The 21,706-nt window shown below is 44.1% G+C and overlaps 1 protein-coding gene across 2 annotated transcripts in view; it reads right to left on the bottom strand.

Moving 5' to 3' along the window:
• LOC142210492 (tyrosine-protein phosphatase non-receptor type 11-like) overlaps positions 1-17,712 on the bottom strand; it is a 76,295-nt gene extending 58,583 nt beyond the window's left edge. For both annotated transcript variants that reach the window (XM_075279681.1, XM_075279679.1), the window contains exon 1: positions 17,555-17,712. In XM_075279681.1, coding sequence (XP_075135782.1) covers positions 17,555-17,568 — 14 coding nt within the window. In that variant the 5' untranslated portion in view covers positions 17,569-17,712. The remainder of the gene's footprint in view (positions 1-17,554) is intronic.
• Positions 17,713-21,706: the final 3,994 nt, after the last annotated feature.

Here is a 21,706-nt window from a genome sequence, read left to right as displayed (position 1 = left end):
CACAGGGGAGGATTAGATACACGTGTCTTCACACAGTTGTACACGCCATAGGATTAGATACACGCGTCTGCACACAGTACCACATGCCGTAGGATTAGATACGCACGTCTACACACAGTACCACATGCCATAGGATTAGATACGCGCGTCTGCACACAGTACCACATGCCATAGGATTAGATATGCGCGTCTGCACATAGTACCACATGCCGTAAGATTAGATATGCACGTCTGCACACAGTTTCACTTACCGGAGGATTAGATACGTGCCTCTTCACACAATGCCACACGGGGGAGGATTAGATACACACATCTGCACACAGTACCACACGCCGTAGGATTAGATACGTATAATCACATGACGCTTATGGACATAAACAACATACAAAATACACCAGTGCAAAATTGGACAATTCTTATGGGGCCACTACACAAACATAACATGTAATATACCCGTGCGAAGCCGGGTCCTCCCTCTAGTGTGTGTATATATATATATATATATATATATATATATATATATATATATATATATATATAGCTAAGGTCCCACATAGCAATTCCGCAGCTGCATAAAAAGTCCCCCGAACCATGACATGTTTTTCTTCCCTTTGCTACATTGTTGCTGTCTGCCTCCGCCACTAATTTAAATAAGTCATTACATCTCATACGTCACAATCTAATTTTTTTGCATCTGGGATACAAAGAGGACAATGACTATAAATTGAAACTAGGTCTTCTGGGAAGTAGAATTAGGACCTGTAGATAAGTTTCAGTAAATGTACAATGCTAGCCTGTGGTTAGTGATAGAGATCGTGTGCTACCAAAATATTAACCAAAATTCAGCAATGTTACCCTCATGGAAACAAGTCAGATACTACTCGCAGACAAATAAGAATTGCTGGCCATGTTAGCAGTAGATCTTCAAAGGATCGGGTGAAGTATATAAATATATTGAAAACGCTAATTAACCTTGAGCTAGGTGCTATGTGATCCTGGCTGCAAGTCCTACACCAACAAGATACAGCTAGGTAGTGTCCTGGTTGGAGCTTACTCCTCAATAAGTTACTATACCCTGCACTCCTTATGAGGGGGCATTAGCCAGTCTTACATTTTCCAAGATTAGATAGAGAATTGTTTTCGGTTCTGCAATTCTAAATTTAGAATACCAATTTTGGCTTGACCTTCACACAATGGCGGAGGTCATTGAAGAGAAGGTTTAGTACCTGGATTTTAACACTTAGCTCCATTGTGTCCTCAGGGGAGATGCTTTGGTAGAATAAGACTTTTGGAAACTTTGGATAGCAAATGCCCCCCACTCTTACTGCAGAGAACGTCTCCAATCCTACACAAGTATGGAAGCAGAAGACTTGGCAGGGCAAATCTTCACTTGGTTAATCTTCAGCCATAACTAAAAACCTCAGTTTCCAAAAACAAGTTCTACAGCTAATAAATCAACTCACTGCCCCAAATAGCGCTAAAGCCTTACGGTCTTAAGCACCACGACTGTCTAGCTCCTTAGGTTTGTTTAGGCTTCTAGTTACTCATTTCTTCTTAGGAGTTTCTGCCTAACCTAGAAGAACTACCTATTTCAGACTGGCAGAAGAGAGCGAGACATTTCCAAAATCAACAAGATACACCTCTACATCTGGGCCAGATATATGTGGATAACGTGTTCTTATCAGAAAAGTACAAGGATTAAAAGGGAAACCATCTGGTAATTTCTACCCAAGCGGACTCCCCAAATGGAATACCGAACGCAGATGTGAACAAGGCCTAAAAGTTATTATTGGGCGCCCCCATCAATCTGCTCCACGTATGGGTTATGGCAAAGAAAGGGAATCTCCTCAGTTTGTCAGCATGGGACTCTGATGATATACTTGTGGCAACTGGACATTTGGCTTAAAAGGATCCCATCATTAAAACTAAATTTTTTCTCACTAACACGTCGGAATAGCCTTAAGAAAGGCTATTCTACTCCTACAGTTAGAGCAGTGGTTCTTAACCAGGGTTCAATCGAACCCTAGGCCCTATGCACGGTTCATTTTGTGTACCAGTAAAAAAACCATATACGTATGTCTTGAATGTGGAAAAAAAAAAAATCCTATTTGATTTATCACTAAAGAAGGGTTCGGTGAATGTGCATATGAAACTGGTGGGTTCGGTACCTCAAACAAGGTTAAGAACCACTGCTTTAGAGGTCTTCTCCACACCACCGTTCGGTAAATCCTGGTTTTTGTCAGAATGCAAATGAGTTCCCTCACAGCACTGGGGGCGGGAGCCAGAGCTCAAACAGCACTGGGGGCGCCCACAATGCTACGAGAGAACTCTTCAGTGCCTCCTCCACCTTCTTCAATAACGTCCTCTTCACGCATCTTCTTCCGGCACAGGTCTCAAACTTCTAGGCTTTGGGCCTAGGGCAAAGTCGACTTAGCTTGCCCGCCAGCCACAAGAAAATGGCCACTTAAATATTGTGTAAGTGGCTTTTCCCTAGGCCTAGAAGTTTGAAGCCAGCACCAGAAGAAGATGCATGAAGGGGATGTTCCTGAAGAAGATGAATTTATACCGAATGACGGGGCGGAGAAGACTTCTAAGGGTGAGTTCACACTGAGTATACGCCAGCTTATTCTGAACGTAAAACACGTTCAGAATCAGCGGCGTATAAAGCAGTTCCCATTAATTTCTATGGGAGCCGGAATACGAGCGCTCCCCATAGAAATGAATGGGCTGCTTTTTTCACTACGAGCATTCCCAATGAAGTGAATGGAAAGTGCCCGCGTGTGCGGCTAGCTCTACTCATTCCGAGCCTTACACTTCCCATTCACTTCAATGGGAGCACTCGTAGTGAAAAAAGCAGCCCATTCATTTCTAGCAGCCCATTCATTTCTATGGGGAGCGCTCGTATGCCGGCTCCCATAGAAATGAATGGGAACTGCTTTATACACCGCTGATTCTGAACATGTTTTACGTTCAGAATAAGCTGGCGTATACTCAGTGTGAACTCACCCTAAAGGTAGGAGAAAAATTAGCCTCTCTTAAAGGAGTATTCCCATGATGCTTGTTCACCAACCTGCAGGCTGTTGTGCTCTATTCACTTCCTGCTTTTCTCGGCACATTGGTGGGCGGGGTTTCACTTGCACGGGATTAGTTGTAAATGAATTACCACAGTGTGAAGCTGATGTAGCAGAGCTGGATTTGAGTCAGTTTGCATTACATACAGAGGTAATGGACTCCCTATCACAGCCAAATTCAATTAAACCGACTGATAAGAGCTCAGAAATCCCAGAGCTCTCACCTACCCCATCTGAGAAGCTCCGCTACTTATCAGATGCAAACAGCTCAGAGCTGCTCCCAGCCCCTCCATCCCCCCCTGAGAGCAGGAAGCTACATCACTTGACAAATGAGCCGATAATCCCAAGGGCCATAGAAATGGAGTGTAAACAATGAAGTGAATAAATTAAGATAGCGGCCAAACAAAGCAGTTTTGATAAAGCAATGCATTTAGGAAAAGTCTTAAATCCACATAAACTAGCAGTATAGATAGGATCCTTGTGATGGGACAACCCCTTTAAGGCTATTCCGACGTGTTAGTGAGTAAATAAAAAAAAAAATAATTTTAACCCCCTTTATACAGGTAGTGGAGAGGACAAGGAGCAACAAGCCAATGCCAAAAACCCCAAATATCCATAACCTGTAATATTTTTGCTTTCAAGAAACCATCCAGGGTCCATCTTGTGGGACGCTTTTCAAGATCTCAAAGCAAGACTTTATTATGGTGTCCTCTAACTTCTAAATATTATGATGCCAATATAAACCAATTGCTACAGAACGACACACTCCTTATTACTCATCGCCGTATGGCCAAAAAAGCTCCAAGCACAAAAACTTAGCACCGTGTCAGTATTAACACGTCAAGCAGTTTAAATGGAAAAAAAGAAACCACAAAAATTTCTAAATATAGTCCTATTGGTGTAAGAATCCTATATTATTCTGCATTTCTTATACAAGTTATATTTGTTTCCTGTTTCAACATCAATTCTCAGGAAACTCTTGTAAGAGGAGACCTAAATATACACTGGTTATAAGACTAGTATAGAAGAACTCCAACAAATAAACGCTACCTGTATGATGCAACCAATATGGTAGAAAAATGTGGCTAAAGTTTATATTGCTCTTAGAATATTGGTCGACTGGATCAATAGGTAGGAGAGACCAAAGATTTGGATAACACAATAGTTAGAGGGTCTATAGTCATCATTTTGGAGGCTTCTTCACAGCTGATCAGCAGAGGCGTTTTATCCCTAAAAATGTTATATTGATGACGTATCCTAAGGTCCTCAATAGTCCTTGACTTGAATTGGGCTGCAATACCAAGTACAGCCACTATGCAGTGTATGGTTCTGTGTCTGGTATGCAGTGAAGAAGCTCCAGTTCTCACCATAATGCCATGTAAAGCAGCTGATTGATGGGGGTGACCAGGACTCCTACAGACCTGATGCCATACCCTACAGAAAAAGGGTTATCAATATCTTAATCCCCTAGAAGCTTAAGGGCTAAAAAGCCTCTGCCCCTGACACAGTTATGGGATACGCAAGACATGCGCTACAAGAACAGCTTCCATTCTAGCAGATTCAAGTCCTCCTTGTAGAACATGGCAGCCAATCATTTGAATGGCTTTTAAGTAAGGCCTCGTTCACAGCTGCGTTGGTATTCCGTCCAGGGGAGTCCGCATAAGGGCCCCCACCCCCTCGAACAGAATACCGAACGCAACTGCAAGCGTGTGCCAGTGAAAGCACATGGACCCCATAGACTATAATGGGGTCCGATGCTTGCTGCCAGGTCTCCACAGGGATCATGCGGACAGGAAATTAGATTGTGAACTACTTTCCTGTCCGCATGATCCCTGTGGAGATCTGGCGGCAAGCACACGGACTCCATTATAGTCTATGGGGTCCGTGTGCTTTCACTGGCACACCGCTTACAGTTGTGTACGGTATTCTGTTCGGGGGGTTCCCATGCCGACTCCCCGAACGGATTACCAACACAGATGTGACTGAGGCTTAAACACTACGTTTTCCTCGTAGCATGGCTGGCCACCACTGCCACTGGCAAAAAAAAGCCGTTTGTCAGTCATGCAAGTAGACTTTGAAGCAGTTGAAGTTAGATTTAAGCCTGATTGTCCAGGATAGTGCACTCAAGAAAACTGGCGCAACTCAAGAGAAGTTTTGGAGAAGGCATAGGGAGGTTAGGATTATGAAGGATGTTAGTCTTAGAACGCAGAGAGGAGATTTAGGGAGGTGTAGCATTCTAGAAAGCAATAGGATTAAATTCTAAAGTGGATGACAGACTGGAGGCACCCATAGATCTAAATAGGGGGCCTGACTACTGGTCTTTAGAATACAATGTAGAGGGGAAGACAGAGCCACAATATTCGAGACAATAACAGCCACAATATAATCCATGCTAAGAAACTGGCAGATTTGGGAAATATTTGAGGCGCAAGTAATGAAATGTATGAGTCAAACATAACACCAAGACAAGTGCAACTACTGCCTCAGAGATGTGGTAAAACTATACAACCAATGGAAATATTAGGGTTACAAAGGTTCGTAGAGATTGGAAACAGAAAAAGTTAAATTTTCCGAGAGAGATTTTGTAGTAGGGGAGAGGAGATGTCCTAGAATCACGTCTACCATTTGGAGTTGTCAGCATTGAGATTGTACAGGGTTGTTTTTTTTTTTTTTAGGTTTTTACTTTTATTTGTTTTTTATGTTGGCATATTTACAAGACAATCAAATGAGAACAAGTGAAGGAACGGCCTCAAACATCGCTGAGCCCAAAGGTTCATTACATAAGGAAATTAAACAGTTTATGCAATTGGGACTAAAACTATTGTTCTAAAAAGGAAGAACAAAAAGTCATTTGCATAACTGTAAACAAGTGAAAGAACCCAACGGCTAAATATAGATTTGTGCGTATGCACTGCATGAGTTATTACTGGACATCTAAATATAAAAAAGGTAAAAAAAAAGTGTCTGAAAATTTAAAAAAAAAAAAAAAAAAATTATAATATATATATATATATATATATATATATATATATATATATATATATATATATATACACACACACACACTATATATATATATATATATATATATATATATATATATATATATATATATATATATATATAAATTTTAAAAAGCCTCCTCTGACTATAAAGTAAATAAAATGGGCACTTCAGGAGATTTAAAGGGAATAGTCACCAAAATAAAAAAAATTTACACACTTTTTTTTTTTTTTTTTTTTTTAAATGAACACAGACACACACACAGACACACACACAGACACACACACAGACACACACACAGACACACACACAGACACACACACAGACACACACAGACACGCTCTAAAGTGCTGCGGCAGTCAACACCGAAGTGAAAGGAAAGGAAATGGAAAGAATCTACAGATGTGAAAGCGCGGCATCAGCTGAAAAACTGCAACTCCTTGTAATAAAATCAGATTAGCTTGGACACCTTTCACATGTAGCAAAATACATCAAAAAACACAAATGTGTTTTGTAAGGTTGTGAAACTGCCACAACTGTAAATGTATTACATAAAAAGAAAATAGGTGGTGTGTGAAAGAAGCAGTTACATGTGGTCAGGTTTCCCAGAAGAATATTTCTTTATAAATTTTTTAAGATGTGGTAATAAATAATAAAGTGTATTTGTTTTTTTTCTGATTGTAATTACAGTAACCTGATGGCCCCATTGAGCAAAAAAAAAAAAAAAAAAAAAAAAAAAAAAATGTGCTCTAGAGTGCCACTCTATTCAACTGGATGTGTCTGGTACTGCAGCTCCTCCATGTTATTTTAACTTGAGGACTATTACTTTAAAGGTACTCATCTTAAGGGTGAACAACACTCTTCAATTTTACAGTTTCCCTCTTCACTTCTGTGGGGATAAACATACTCACCTGTCCCCGATGCCCCCACCATGGTCCGATCCTGCTTTTTAAAAAAACAAAAAACAAAAACAAACCACCATACCACCGATTTCGATACGATCGAATACTACGGTATTCGAAATACTCATACTCGATTGAGTACCACTCGCTATTCGAATGTAAAAGTTCGATGCAGAACCAGCATTGATTGGCCGAATGCTATACAGTTGGCCAACCAACGCTGGTTCTTCTCCTACCTTTAGAAGTCTTCTCCGTGCAGCTTCTCTGCGGCGTCTTCTGGCTCTTCATTCACTCTGCCAGGCATCGGGCCTGGGCAGAGCGACTGCGCATATCCGCTTGTAGTGCGGGCATGCGCAGTCGGCTCTGCCCAGGCCTGATGCCTGGCAGAGTGAATGAAGAGCCAGAAGACGCCTCGGGGACGCTGCACGGAGAAGACTGCACGGAGGATCGAGCCCGACCCTCACTCGTGGACTTGGTAAGTGTAATTTGATCGAATGTTGCCTGCCCCTGAAACGAGCATTTTCCCCCCATAGACTATAATAGGGTTCGATATTCGATTTGAGTAGTCGAATATTGAGGGGCTACTCGAAACAAATATCGAACCTCGAACATTTTACGGTTCGCTCATTTCTAGCAACTAATGAAGGATGCAAAGAGTTGGAGTGGCGGAAGACTCCATCAGATTTGACATGAACTGCTCTATACATCACTCTGATCACAAAGATAGATGAAACACCCCCCCCCCCCCCCAAGCCCCCTCACCCCACAGACCATAACACAAGTCATTGGGATGCGTCACGTTAAGTTTCTGTTACTAATGAAAAACACTGATCAGTTCTGTAATGTTTTTAAGCATTTTTTACGCTTTTTTAACCACCAACTATTCACATACTTCACAAAGACATGTTGCACATACAAACAGCACGTGAGCATAGTAAACATTCGCACAGTACAACTAAGTTGGTTACCGCCCTATGACACGGTACAAGAAGTTCTCAATCATTTAGAAAAAAAGTGGAAAGTCCAGTGTCGGGTGACAGCATGAAACTATCTGGTATTCATAATACAGAGTATTGCATAGACCTGAGAGACGTATATGACATACGAAGCCCGAAACACCGTAAAAATATGGCCACCCTATTAACCCTTTTGGGCTTTGATTGACCTTTCGGAATGCTGCATTATAACCGTGAACCAGATTCCGATGATGGCACAGCCCCATCTGGGTAATTCATGGTCTGCCACTTAAGGGGGTCCATAGATAGCAGCTCTACATGTAGGATTTTGTTGTCCACAATCTTTGCAAACGGACACTTAAGGACACCCACGTACAGTAAAGGACACTGCATGGTGTCCCATTTAAAACAATGCAAATTGTGAACGGGCACAGCTAGTGTCCGATGCTAAAATCTTACGCGGACTTTGGCATCAGACACCGACGCTAGTGTGAAAGCCCCCTGAGGCGACATTTACATTAAGCATCAGACATCAGAAACTGCTGATGGGATCTGTCAGCTTGCTCTGGTCACAGGAGAACCGTTGGAGGATGCCGATACAATGAAATATTGGGAATTCATACACATTGGACTAAATACTTGGGGCATGAACCCAATGGGATGGAATGTAAATTCATATTCTCTCTAATAAAAGCCTAGATCACTCATATACTGGAATAAGCAAATCTATAGCACAACTAAAAAAAAAAAAAAAAATTTACAAAAATTACAATTTTTAAAATTTTTTTTTAAAAAATTGCATTAATGTGTAATAAAATATAGACGTCACATCACGTTTTTAAGTTTTACATGACGATATAAAGAAGGTATGTAGCTAAGCAAACAGTTCTACTCTTACCACGAAGAAAGGAGAGAGTAAGGTCTGTGTTCAGGATGGGAAAGTGACAGTCAAGTGATATATACAAGTGAGAAAGGCCGGTAGTGGAGGAACAGCTACACGATCCCTTTCCCTTCATCCTGAGCTGAACACTTCCATAATGGTTCTCAAGAGACTGGAGACCACTACCCTCAATGGGAGGAATCGCTATATACTATCTCTGTTTCTTTTTAAAGGAATTGTCCACTTTTGACATCTCCCAGGAATGCCCCTTGAGAGCAAGGATACAGTAAATGAGACCATGTATATAGCTCCATATACCACTGTAATGTTTGGCTAACTATACTTGGTTCTTCTCATTTTTGCAGCTGAGGATATTCATCTAATGGGTGGTGACCTCACGAGAGTCCTAGTCATCGGTCAGCACTACAAAAAGGGATTTTCTGATGATGAAACCACTTTATGCAAAAATGTGCCACGTTGCCTTGAGCCTCACAAACAGGAGACGAGCCTGTGGAGGACTGAGGACCAGAGAGTTCAATACCCGCTGTTACCTACTGGAATAACAGGACAGGTAGCAGCAGATTACCAACTGGACTGGTGGAATGTATGGTGGCCCCAATCTCTAGGTACTTACACATTTTTTTTTAAGTTTTCTACCCTCACCATGGGTCTACTGTTCTGTACTGAAAAGATGCAGCCCATATGAGATGCAGGGAGTTCAGCACATCTGAAGCTTAGAGTTCAGGAAGTGCACTAGACACACTGACCATATTGCCAAGACCACACCGCCATCTGAATTCGCCCTGAGAATTACCATACAATAAGATATATTATGTGCATGTACTTGCTGGCTTGAGTGTACCTGAAATAGTCAAACCAACCAGTCAGGGCGGCAGTCTATGAAGTTTTTGTCACGTAGCCTTTCAATCCATCTAGATTAAACTATCTAGAAATTTAAAAACTACATGTGAGGCAGTGGCCCGTGTTAACAGAAGATCATTGACTATCCCCAGAATATAGCGCATAGCGCAGCATCCCTACGCTATGCTGAGGAGGTCCAAAAGACAGAAACAGCGCTGTCCATAGCTGGGAATCTGTTCCTTCTGGAATAGAAACACTAATTTGGCAATTAAATCCGCATCATGATAGTGGGCTTATTAACTGAGTCATGCATCATATTAAGGAGGCTGCCCTCTAGAGGGCAGCACACAGAGGCACTGCTCCCCTAATTACATCCTGGAGAATAGATTTCCATATTTTTTACCCAGAATCCCTAGCGGAGCAGAAATGACTTGTAAGTCTCCGTACTGCCTACGTAGGCACACACTCTCCCTAATGTGTATGATTATCCCCTGACCCTGGTCTATAGTCTCTCACTCTGCCAAATCAGTATCCCTACGCTATGCTGAGGGGGCCCAATAGACTGAAACAGCGCTGTCCATAGCTGGGAATCTGTTCCTTCTGGAATAGAAATACTAATTTGGCAATTAAATCCGCATCATGATAGTAGGCTTATTAACCGAATCATGCATCATGTTAAGGAGGCTGCCCTCTAGAGGGCAGCACACAGAGGCACTGTTGCACCAATTACATCCTGGAGAATAGATTTGCAAATTTTTACCCAGTATCCCCAGAATAGGTAATGGTTCTCCATGAGCCCATGTACTCCATCATGGCTACCATAATAGTATTTTAGCTGAAGGCCAATGATAATTTTGATCACAGGGATTTGTATACATTACTAAGAGTTACAGATTCAATAGGGTTCCCATCAGTATCACCACCTGCAAAGTGACAAATAACGAAGACTGGAAACCCTATTCAGTAGTACGGAAGAAGCGTTCCATGAAAATATAGACTAGAAGAATCCCACAAACTGAGAACTAAAGATAAGGGAGACCACAGGAAGGAAGACGCTTACCCATCCCCATTACTCTTGATGTCAGTCATGTATCATTCAGAACGTTGTAGAAATTCTTAAAAATGTTCAAAACTTTAGATAAAGTGGAAACAGCCGGAGACCTAAGCAGGGCTGTGGAGTCAGTAGGCGAAACACCATACATGAAGGAGTCAGAGTTGGACTGTGGAGTCTGACAGCCAAGGAAGAAGAAATTAAAATAAAGAAATAATATTCCTGTGTAAATATGCAACACATGAAACATCTACATACATTAATTACACAATAATTCTATATGTAAACTTCTAATATTTGATTTTGAAACTTTTCTGGCTGCGACTTCACTCAAAAAACAATCCGACTCAGGCCTGGGAGTCCACTTGAGAACTCCTCAAACGGAAACCTAAACTGATATAAAAAAAAAATAAATAAATAAAGAAAAAAAAAAAAAGTGGTTACCTAAGGAATTCCACGGATCCCATAGACTATAATGGGGTCCGTGTGGTTTCCGATTGGTTTCCGCATGAAACATGCAGAAAGAAAAAGTGATACTTGCAGGACTTTTCTCCCCACAGGTTTCGTGCGGTAACCACACAGACACCATTATAGTCTATGGGGTCTGCGGGTTTCCCAGGTCACCACTTTTTTTTTTAATGCGTATAGGTTTCTGTTTGAAGGGTCCGCAAGCGTATGTGAATTGGGCCTCAGATGTCACAGTCCCAGACCAGAAAAACTCCAAGTTTTGGGTGATTTTTATGAAAGAAAGAAGAAAAACAGCTGAATGGCGGAGTTCCAGAATGGCTTGAATATACCAGTCAGAGCTTGAATCTGGGTTTCCGTTCATCGGAGCCGCTTGGGGACCTGAAGAACAGAAACCTAACCCGCTTAAAAGGTGGTTACCGGCAGAAACCCGTGACCTCATAGACTATAACAAGTCTCGCGTGCAGGACTTTTCCCTCTGCAGTTTATAAGCGGGTTTGGAAATCCCATACATAATACAGACGCTGGTGTGAACCTAGTCTTACTGTCATAGGAATCCCATCCATAGCTTTTTAGTGAATTAGAAAAACTTAACTATGGCTGTAATGCACTGCGGCGTAGGTTGGCGCTATATAAGCTGTCAGAGCAGGAGTCACAATCAGACTGTGGGAAAATAGCCATGACACCAATCTATAAGGATCAATCTTATTCTAGTAATCCATCAGTCTGAACAGGGATCAGAGTCAATAACTGTACCATTGACTGAAGCCATACCCATTGTACGTTATAGCTATGGAAATTCTGCAGACATCCAGATTATATTCTCTCTCTCAGTGAAAACATCACACAGTGTAATAAAGTCATGCAGATATTAAAGTCTTTAAGAACAACTGGTTCAAGAGCACTAAACACCCCAAACAGACACGGGGCATTTCCTTGTATCCACTCCGCAGCCAAGACCAGCTTAGCTCTGCAATTACATTTCCAAGTCGCGGCGCAGCTGCCAAATATTTACCCTGGCATGAGCTAACACACTTCCAACTATCTAAAGAATATTCAGCCACGGACAGACAGGGATTTTGCACGCATGTCTGCAGATCTAACCAACTTTACAGACCACGCTTACGCACAATAGAAGAGCCCGTGCATTGTACAAATAGTCACTAGGCAGTCTCAGATTTCAGAAATAATATATGAAAAATAAACACGACATAAGTTTTCTGATTTTGTGCAAATAAAGCTTCATCGTTACATGAGGGAAAGTCCGAGACGTCCTAACTGGATCGGAGTTTTCTTTCCATAACATGTTCAAGAATTTTGTTTGCCTTCAGTGGTTAAAGGGGTTGTCCATTTTTATAAGAAATACTTTGGATAGGACATAAATATCTGATTGTGGGGGAATCACCTGTTCGGAGGGGTGCCTGATATGTTCTATACTGTAAATGGAGTCGGAAACAGCTCGGTGCCACGCAACGCGGTTCTTGTCACAGCACTATAGACTAAGTTTGCAGATATTTCCTCTGCGGACTTTCTATTTCAATTACACCTTTGGAGAAACCACCAGCATTTCCATAGGTATACGTGCCATTTTGGAAATCGTAGCGTGTCCGCAGCGCAATTTTTACTGCAAAGTGAGCATTGGATTCGCTAGAATCCCATCCATTTTGCCCTGACTATAAAACACTGCGATTTTTCCTGCAGCGTTTATGCCACATGGGACCCCGGCCTAAAAGTGCTTTCTAGGATGTCACATAGAAGACTTGGCCTAAGGAGAGGTCAATATCAGATCAGTAAGGGTCAGACATCCAGCACTTGAGGGGCTGTGCACAGTCTTGCAAGCAAACAGCTCCAGTCACTATAGTGGTAGTGCCAGGCTACTGGTGAATTGGTCAGTGTGACTGAGCTGCAGTAACCAGTATCAACCACTACACAGTGGATGGCGCCACTGGAGCCTTTCAAATCAATCCATTGTATAGTTTTGGCACCTGCGACTCCATGAATCATCTGATCAGTGGGAGTTCCAGATGTCAGACCCCAACCAATCTGATAGGGATGACCTACTCAGAGTATAGGTGATCAATATGAAGAGTCCAGAAAAACCTATGGAGACCCAAAACTGTGCTTAGATCCCATAGCAGATCCTCTACTGTAACAATCCACATTCCATGTATGTGAATGGGGCGTCCTTGGTTGGATTTTTGGTGCCACCACAGCAAAAAGTATCTGGAAATGTTCGGATTAGCCCCAGTACTCATAGCATATCCTCACATGTCTGTTGTAGCACAATCAGATAGAAAGCAGGCAGTAGTCACTGACTAATAGTACTCAGAAATGACAGCCTACTACCTAAGCAATACGTCTCGGCAGCACTAACCTCTCCCATTGTACTAAGAGTATTACATACCTGCCCTGATACATTGTAACAACTCAGAGTCCACACACAGACACTGGATACAAATGTAGAAAGTTATCAACTCTAAGGGCTAGTTCACACGGGGACATGGAGGAGGATTTTGACAGCGGAATCCACATCCTAATCCTCCTCCATACAATAGTCTATGGAGACTGCTAGAGAGAAAAAGCAGCGACATGACCTTTCTTTAGGCGTTTTCCACCTGAAGAAAGCAATAGAAGTGAATGGGAAGCGCAAAACGCGTGTTTTTAACCACGCGTTTTTTTGCAGCCCGTTCTCTTTAAAGGATAGGAAACCCTCCTGAAACCTTTTAGAAGCGATTTTTACAAAAAAACGCTCCACAAAAAGCGGGGCAAGGTCCAAAAACCGCTTCCTAATTAGGAAGCGTTTTTTTCCCGGCGCCAAAATAAGCCACACGTAAATTACGTATGAACTAAGCCTTAGGCCAGGTTTACATCTATGTTTCCCGAACAGAAACCCAAACGCAGATGTGAATAGGGCCCAAGACTTGTCTGTAGTGGTTTTGAACTCTGGATGTTAAGTAAAAGTTTCGAGCAAGAAGTGATCTTGAAAATTGGTGAGAAATGGAAATTAAAAGTATATTGGAAAGTTGCATAAAAGGTATGTTCACATGCGGCAGATGTGATGCAGAAATTGCTGCAATTGTCCAATTCATTTGAATGGAATTTGTTATGCAAAAAAACGCCCCATTCACGTGAATGGAAGAGATTTTCAGTTGCAAACATTTTCCTTGAATATGAATTGACCCCATCAAGAGTATATGTATCCTAGAAGGGGCGCACAATAATAACGGGGTCTAACAGCGACCTTCTACCCATTAAGGACACATACACGTCAAGCAGGGAGTATATGTGCATGGGGGTGTTGGGTGACATAGCGAGCAACAAAGAGTATACAACAGAGAGTCCACATAGCGGAAAACAAAAAACCTGCCATGGAAATAAGTGACATTTGTTATTTCAGATTGATAAGCGTTAACCCCACTGAATAAGAGCTAAACCTCATGCAAATTTGCAGCAGATCTGAGGCACACCTGCAACAAACCAGTGCCAGAAGTCTGAGGGTAAAGCCTTATATTTCTGTAGTGGAAAGAAGTGTCAGAATTTAATCAGACACCGACAACGGCCAGATGTGGCCAACCCCATTCCAGACCATAAAAACCAACTAGTGGACAATGCACACAATTCGAAACATGCCTGAATAGAGAAGGTAGGTACATGGAGACCCCCATATAAGCAGAACACAAGTCCATAAATCTATTCTGCATGTCCAGATCCCAAAGAAAGATGGCCGAGGAAAAGGCTTACGCTCAATTCTGGACAAGTATCAATAAAAGGGGTTGTCTAGGCTCAGAAAGATATTGAGAGACAATGTTACTTTTTGTAGAATAAAAAGTGTTGTACAATTTCCCAATATACTTTATCAATTCCTCATGGTTTTTTAGATCATGTGACCAGACAGCCCACCGCCACGTGACCAGACAGCCCACCGCCACGTGACCAGACAGCCCACTGCCACGCGACTAGACAGTCCACCGTCACGTGACCAAACAGCCCACCGCCACGCGACTAGACAGTCCACCGCCACGTGACTAGACAGTCCACCGCCACGCGACTAGACAGTCCACCGCCACGCGACTAGACAGTCCACCGCCACGTGATAGAAAGTGAGGAACTGATACAGAACAGGGAAATTGTATAAGTTTTCATTATACAATTACATGTCTTTGAATATTTGTCTGACACTGGACAACACCTTTAAGTTTGGTTTTCTCTTTATAACACGTTAGAAGTCTTGACATGTTGGGTCCAGGTGCTGAGAGCCCCACAGATCACCAAAACGAACAGGTCAAAGCATTCTGGCAGACAATGTACCTCTCGTCCGTTTCGACCTCTCTCGGAGGGACAGTGATGTACACTCTATAGACACCCCCAGCCCAAGACCTTATGTGCAGATAAATACGGATAAGCTTCATGTAACAGAGCTGGAGAGTTAACTCAACCATAGAGTTTATAGAAGTTATGCAAAGTTGGAAAGCGAAATACTGTAATATCTACGCTAACTCCCGATCTAAGAGAATCCACAACCACAAAGAGACAAAAGTAAGACGTGCCAATAGATAAAGCAGATATGGAAAAGAGTCAAGAGAAGTCTATGGAAGGGCTCTTAAGATTTAGGGAAATGAGAGTTAAGCATGGGGTAGAGAGGTGTCATGGAAGAAATAAGTCGAGGAAAAACTAGTGACAAGTCAGGATATACATGGAGAGCACAAGATGGGGGGCAACACCAGTGATGGAAGAGGAACCAACAAGGAGGTAAGAGCAGCCGAATGGGGCAACAAGAAGAGGGGGCACAAACTAAGGAACAAGGTAAAGGCAACATGGTAAAGCTCGAAGAACGGGGGGTTGAAATGGCAGAACTGACGGCAGGGTCACTAATAGCACCCCGAGGCGAGCACTCCAATAGTACGTCACTCTCAAAGTTCTCATTCTTAGTAGATGGTCACACACACCAGATTTAGTTGTGGAAATTTCAGCCAGTAGAAAAAAAAAAATTCTATCTAAACAAGGATGTCTTGGAGATCAAAAGGAGTTTTACCATCTAAGAAGTTTCTGTTGCATGTGAATTTGTTCTTAATGGTCATTTAAGCAGAGATAGAAATCTAGAACATACAGTGCGCACACATCCCAGTCTCCAGTCCATACACTGCACACACATCCCAGTCTCCGGTCCATACACTGCACTCACATCCCAGTCTCCAGTCCATACACTGCACACACATCCCAGTCTCCGGTCCATACACTGCACACACATCCCAGTCTCCGGTCCATACACTGCACACACATCCCAGTCTCCGGTCCATACAGTGCACACACATCCCAGTCTCCAGTCCATACAGTGCGCACACGTCCCAGTCTCCAGTCCATACACTGCACACACATCCCAGTCTCCGGTCCATACACTGCACACACGTCCCAGTCTCCGGTCCATACAGTGCGCACACGTCCCAGTCTCCGGTCCATACAGTGCGCACACGTCCCAGTCTCCGGTCCATACAGTGCGCACACGTCCCAGTCTCCGGTCCATACAGTGCGCACACGTCCCAGTCTCCGGTCCATACAGTGCGCACACGTCCCAGTCTCCGGTCCATACAGTGCGCACACATCCCAGTCTCCGGTCCATACAGTGCGCACACATCCCAGTCTCCGGTCCATACAGTGCGCACACATCCCAGTCTCCGGTCCATACAGTGCGCACACATCCCAGTCTCCGGTCCATACAGTGCGCACACATCCCAGTCTCCGGTCCATACAGTGCGCACACATCCCAGTCTCCGGTCCATACAGTGCGCACACATCCCAGTCTCCGGTCCATACAGTGCGCACACATCCCAGTCTCCGGTCCATACAGTGCGCACACATCCCAGTCTCCGGTCCATACAGTGCGCACACATCCCAGTCTCCGGTCCATACAGTGCGCACACATCCCAGTCTCCGGTCCATACAGTGCGCACACATCCCAGTCTCCGGTCCATACAGTGCACACACGTCCCAGTCTCCAGTCCATACAGTGCGCACACATCCCAGTCTCCAGTCCATACGCTGCACACACATCCCAGTCTCCGGTCCATACACTGCACACACATCCCAGTCTCCAGTCCATACAGTGCACACACATCCCAGTCTCCGGTCCATACAGTGCACACACGTCCCAGTCTCCAGTCCATACAGTGCGCACACATCCCAGTCTCCAGTCCATATAGTGCGCACACATCCCAGTCTCCGGTCCATACAGTGCACACACGTCCCAGTCTCCAGTCCATACAGTGCACACACATCCCAGTCTCCAGTCCATACAGTGCACACACATCCCAGTCTCCGGTCCATACAGTGCGCACACATCCCAGTCTCCAGCCCGTGCACAGTCTCACCTGCGGGACGTCATGTCAGCTGCCTGCCTGGCCTGTCCAGGAAGTGCCTGCCAGCCTCTTCACCTTCCCGCACAGCCCCGCACCGATGTCCTCCCAGCCGTAGCGCTCCGACTACTGGGCTCTCCGTCCGTCAGCCTCGGCAATTTCATACAGATCCGGTCACCCCCAGCCAGCTCCTGTAACCCCGTGCGTCCATAGCCCCTCCCACCGACACACCCACAGTGACCACAGTGTCCCCCTCTCAGCCCCGCCCGCTCATAGAATATTCAAACGTGAACACACCCACGGTCTGATCCGAAAAGAAGGACCAATCACGTGGCGCGGTGGGCGGGTCCCCACAGTGTATGTCAGCTGGAATGACGTCCGTCAGCTCTCTGCACAGGCCCCTCCCATGATGGGCGTGGCCTGTACCAGCAGGGCGGGGCGGTGACTCCGGCGCGCTCACTTTCTGCACCTGGGCTCCCAGACGCGGTGACGAGTTGCTGAATTTCATAATTTCCGTGGGAATGAGATGATTTGCTCACGTTTGCAGGTGACGTTTCCTGGGCAGAGCTGCGGGTTACACATCCTGTGAGGCTGACTAGAGAGCGACCTGTCCTGCTCCGGTGCGATCAGGTCGAACAACTTTACGTCAGTGGTTCAGTTGAGATGTTCACAATTTCAGTAGAGCTCCACACTTTTAGAACTGGTCTGTCATAGCGCCCCCTGGAGGTAACCGTGGGCGCAGAATTTAGGTTCCTGTCACGTATCGCAACAACTGTTTAACCCCTTCCCGCTGGTGGCATTTTTCGATTTTCGTTTTTGACTCCCAGACCTTCCAGACCCCATAACTTTTTTGGGGAACCCCATGAGGGCTTAATGTTTGCGGGACTAATTGTTCTCCGTGATGTCGCCATTTATTATTCTGTACAATGTACTGGGAAGCGGGAAAACATCAGAATGGGGCGGAATTGGAGAAAAAGTGCATTTGTGCGACTTTCATCAGCTGTATTCTAGTCAGCGTGATTCCAGGGATACCACATTTGTACGGTTTTATTTACATTTTAACCCCTTAACAAATATCCAAAACTTTGACAAAAAAAAAATTCTTAGAGGGGTTGTCCAGGCAAAAATGGACAACCCCAGTATTGTAAGCGGCCATTTTCTTGTGGCCAGTGGGCATGCGCAGTGAGCTTTACCCGAGGCCTAGAAGCTTGAAGCCAGCGCGTGAAGATGCCGTTCTTGAAGAAGATGGAGGCGGCGCTGGAGAGTAGAGATGAGCGAGTAGTATTCGATCGAATACTCGTATCGGTCGAATACCACGTGGGAAAAATCCATTGAATTCAATGCAAAAACCTCCTGGTGCTCCTCATCCTGCTACTTCCGGAACTTGGAACATCCAAGGTATCGAATTTTGGTTTCTTTGGAAACCGGAACAACATTCCCGTTTTTTCCCCCTAGACTATAATAGGATTTGATATTCGAACGAATACTACTCGCTCATCTCTACTGGAGAGTTCTCTCGCAGCATTGGGGACGCCCCCAGTGCTGCGAGAGAACTCATTTGCATACCGAGGAAAACCGGGATTTCTACCGAACGGCGGCGTGGAGAAGACATCTAAAGGTAGGAGAAGAAGAAGAGTGTTAGTCACAAAAAATAGAGTTTTAATGATAGGATCCCTTTAAATCAGGGGCATTAAAAAAATAATAATAAAAAAAATCATACTCGCCTGTCCCCAATGCTCCGGTGTCCTCCTGGTTCTTCTGCTCTGGTGGCTTCTCCCAGGTCAGTTCCACTGAAATCACTGAACAGGCCTCAGGAAGAGGACCCGTGATGTCACAGGCCTCCAGTTCACACCATGCGGTTTCTGGCACAACCTGCTCTTGTGAATTCCCTTTCTTGTAGCCCTGAAGGCCTAACAAGTTCACCTGTGAGCTTTCTGAGACAATCTATGATGGCTTCTGCCTGAATTAGTTTGCTCCGCCCTCTAAATCATGCACAGGTAAGGGGGCATTCACACGATGTAACGCGGCGCTGATTCTGGCACGATAACGTGCGTAAGAATCAGCGCTGCAAAACAGAATCCCATTGACATCAATAGGTTCCGTTTAGCACACGTAACACATTGAAATCAAAGGGAGGCTTTTTAACCCATTGATCTCAATGTGTCATGCGCACTAAATGGAACCCATTGAAGTCAATGGGATTCTGTTTTGCAGCGCTGATTCTTACACAAGTTATCGTGCCAGAATCAGCGCCGCGTTACATCATGTGAATGCCCCCTAACATTGAATCCTCATCTGATTCTCCAAGGGTTCCATAGTACACCGTTTTTGGATTATTGTTTATTTACTCTGCCTTATTTATTGACAACGTTTCTGATCTTGAATTGTGCTACTGCCTTACCAATGCATGACCTTAGCTGTCCTGAGCCACCTGCTCTGACCCATTGGCTTGTCTATGACCTTGTTTTTCTGTCACCTGCAACTGAACTGTGGTTTGATCCTGACTATTCCTCTGCCTGTACCTTCTGGTTCCTCATGCTAGAGTCTATCTGGTCCTCTCAGTGGTCACCTATCCCAGTACTCCTCCGGTAGGTGGCACTGTAGCCCTAGCCCGTTACAGATTCTTATGATCTATGTGCCCTCTGGCGACGCTACATTGAAAACAGGCACGAATTGGTAATACAAACCACTGCATGGACCTAGGAAAACATCCAGAAACCACTGTCTCTGATCACAATTCACCATGCAATCTACAAATGCAAGTTAAAGCTGTATCATGCAAGAAGAAAAAAGCCATATATCAACAAAATCCAGAAACACCACTATCTTCTCAGGGCCAAAGATCATTTAAAATGTGTTGTGTGGATGAATCCAAATTTTACATTCTTTATGGAAACTACAGACGCCATGTCCTGTGGTATCAAGAGGAGAGGGACCATCCCACATGTTATCATCAGACAGTTCCAAAGCTTGTACCTCTAATGGTATGAGGTCACATTATTGCCAATGGCATGAGCAGCTTATACATCTGGAAAGGCGCTATCAATGTAAATTTAATTTTTTTTATGTACCCATACAGACAACGTATCTTTCAGGAAAGCCCTTGTGTGTTTCAGCAAAACAATTCCACATCATATACTATATCCATCAGAACATTATGGAGTCATAGAAGAAGAGACCGGGTTCTGGCCTGCCTGCAGTCTAGACCTTTCACCAATAGGAAACATTTGTTATGAGACGAAAAAATCTGGCAAAGAGGACCCAGTAACTTTTGGCACCCAAAAGGTGTCAGCTCAGATACTTGTAGCAAGGTAATTTTGAGGCGGTAGGGTCAGTAGCAGGAGGATTCTGAGGAGGAGTGCACCCCTTAGGTGAAGGCGAGCACATACAGTGGGGTATGAGAAAGGGGGTGCTTGTTGGGGCTGGGGGTACCTGCAGGGAGACATGGCAGCATCAAATTATGCTGCAGTGAGCCTTGCAGTGCTGGAGTCCTGGGTTTGAATCCCGTCAGGAACAACATCTGCAAGTGGTTTGTATGTTCTCCCCATGTTTGCGTGGATTTCCTCCCATTCTACAAAGACATACTGATAGGGAAAAAAAAAGGTGCTGCAGTACCTCACCACATAGCAGCAGCTTCATTACATCCACACACAGCAGTAGGCTACACTCTCCAGTCAGTGACTGCTCCGTCCCCCCTATATTCTGAGTTCCACATTACACCTGGTTGTGGACGGTCAGGCCACCAGAAACAGGCGCTCAAGCAGTGGATTCTGTAGCCCATGTAAATATTGTGATATCATCACTGTCATCTCATCTCAAGGTATGTAAGTAAGCCGTTACTGTAGCCTATAGAGTTTATGTGTAGGTCATTGATGATCAGTAGTAATAATGGATAAATTCTTTCAACCAACACTAAGGCTTGTCTTACACAACAGTAGTGGTTACTGTAACACTAATTTCACTCTAAAAAGTCATTCCTCAGACGTCCGTGTCCATCCGCAAGGCTCTGTGTGCATCTTTCTTTTATGGATCAGCCAAAAACAACGCACACTACAAAACAAAAAAACTTATGTCACTACATAGTCCCAACCCCCTGGTTAAGGTCACATGGTTGAATGGTGGCCATCTTAAGTCTATTGTTGCTTTGTTCAGTGTTGCTCTGACAGT

The sequence above is a fragment of the Leptodactylus fuscus genome, chromosome 6 (assembly GCF_031893055.1).
Source record: "Leptodactylus fuscus isolate aLepFus1 chromosome 6, aLepFus1.hap2, whole genome shotgun sequence".
Taxonomy (NCBI): Eukaryota; Metazoa; Chordata; class Amphibia; order Anura; family Leptodactylidae; genus Leptodactylus; species Leptodactylus fuscus.
The sequence above is the reverse complement of the archived record's forward strand: the minus strand, read 5'-3'. Positions and strand labels throughout refer to the sequence as shown.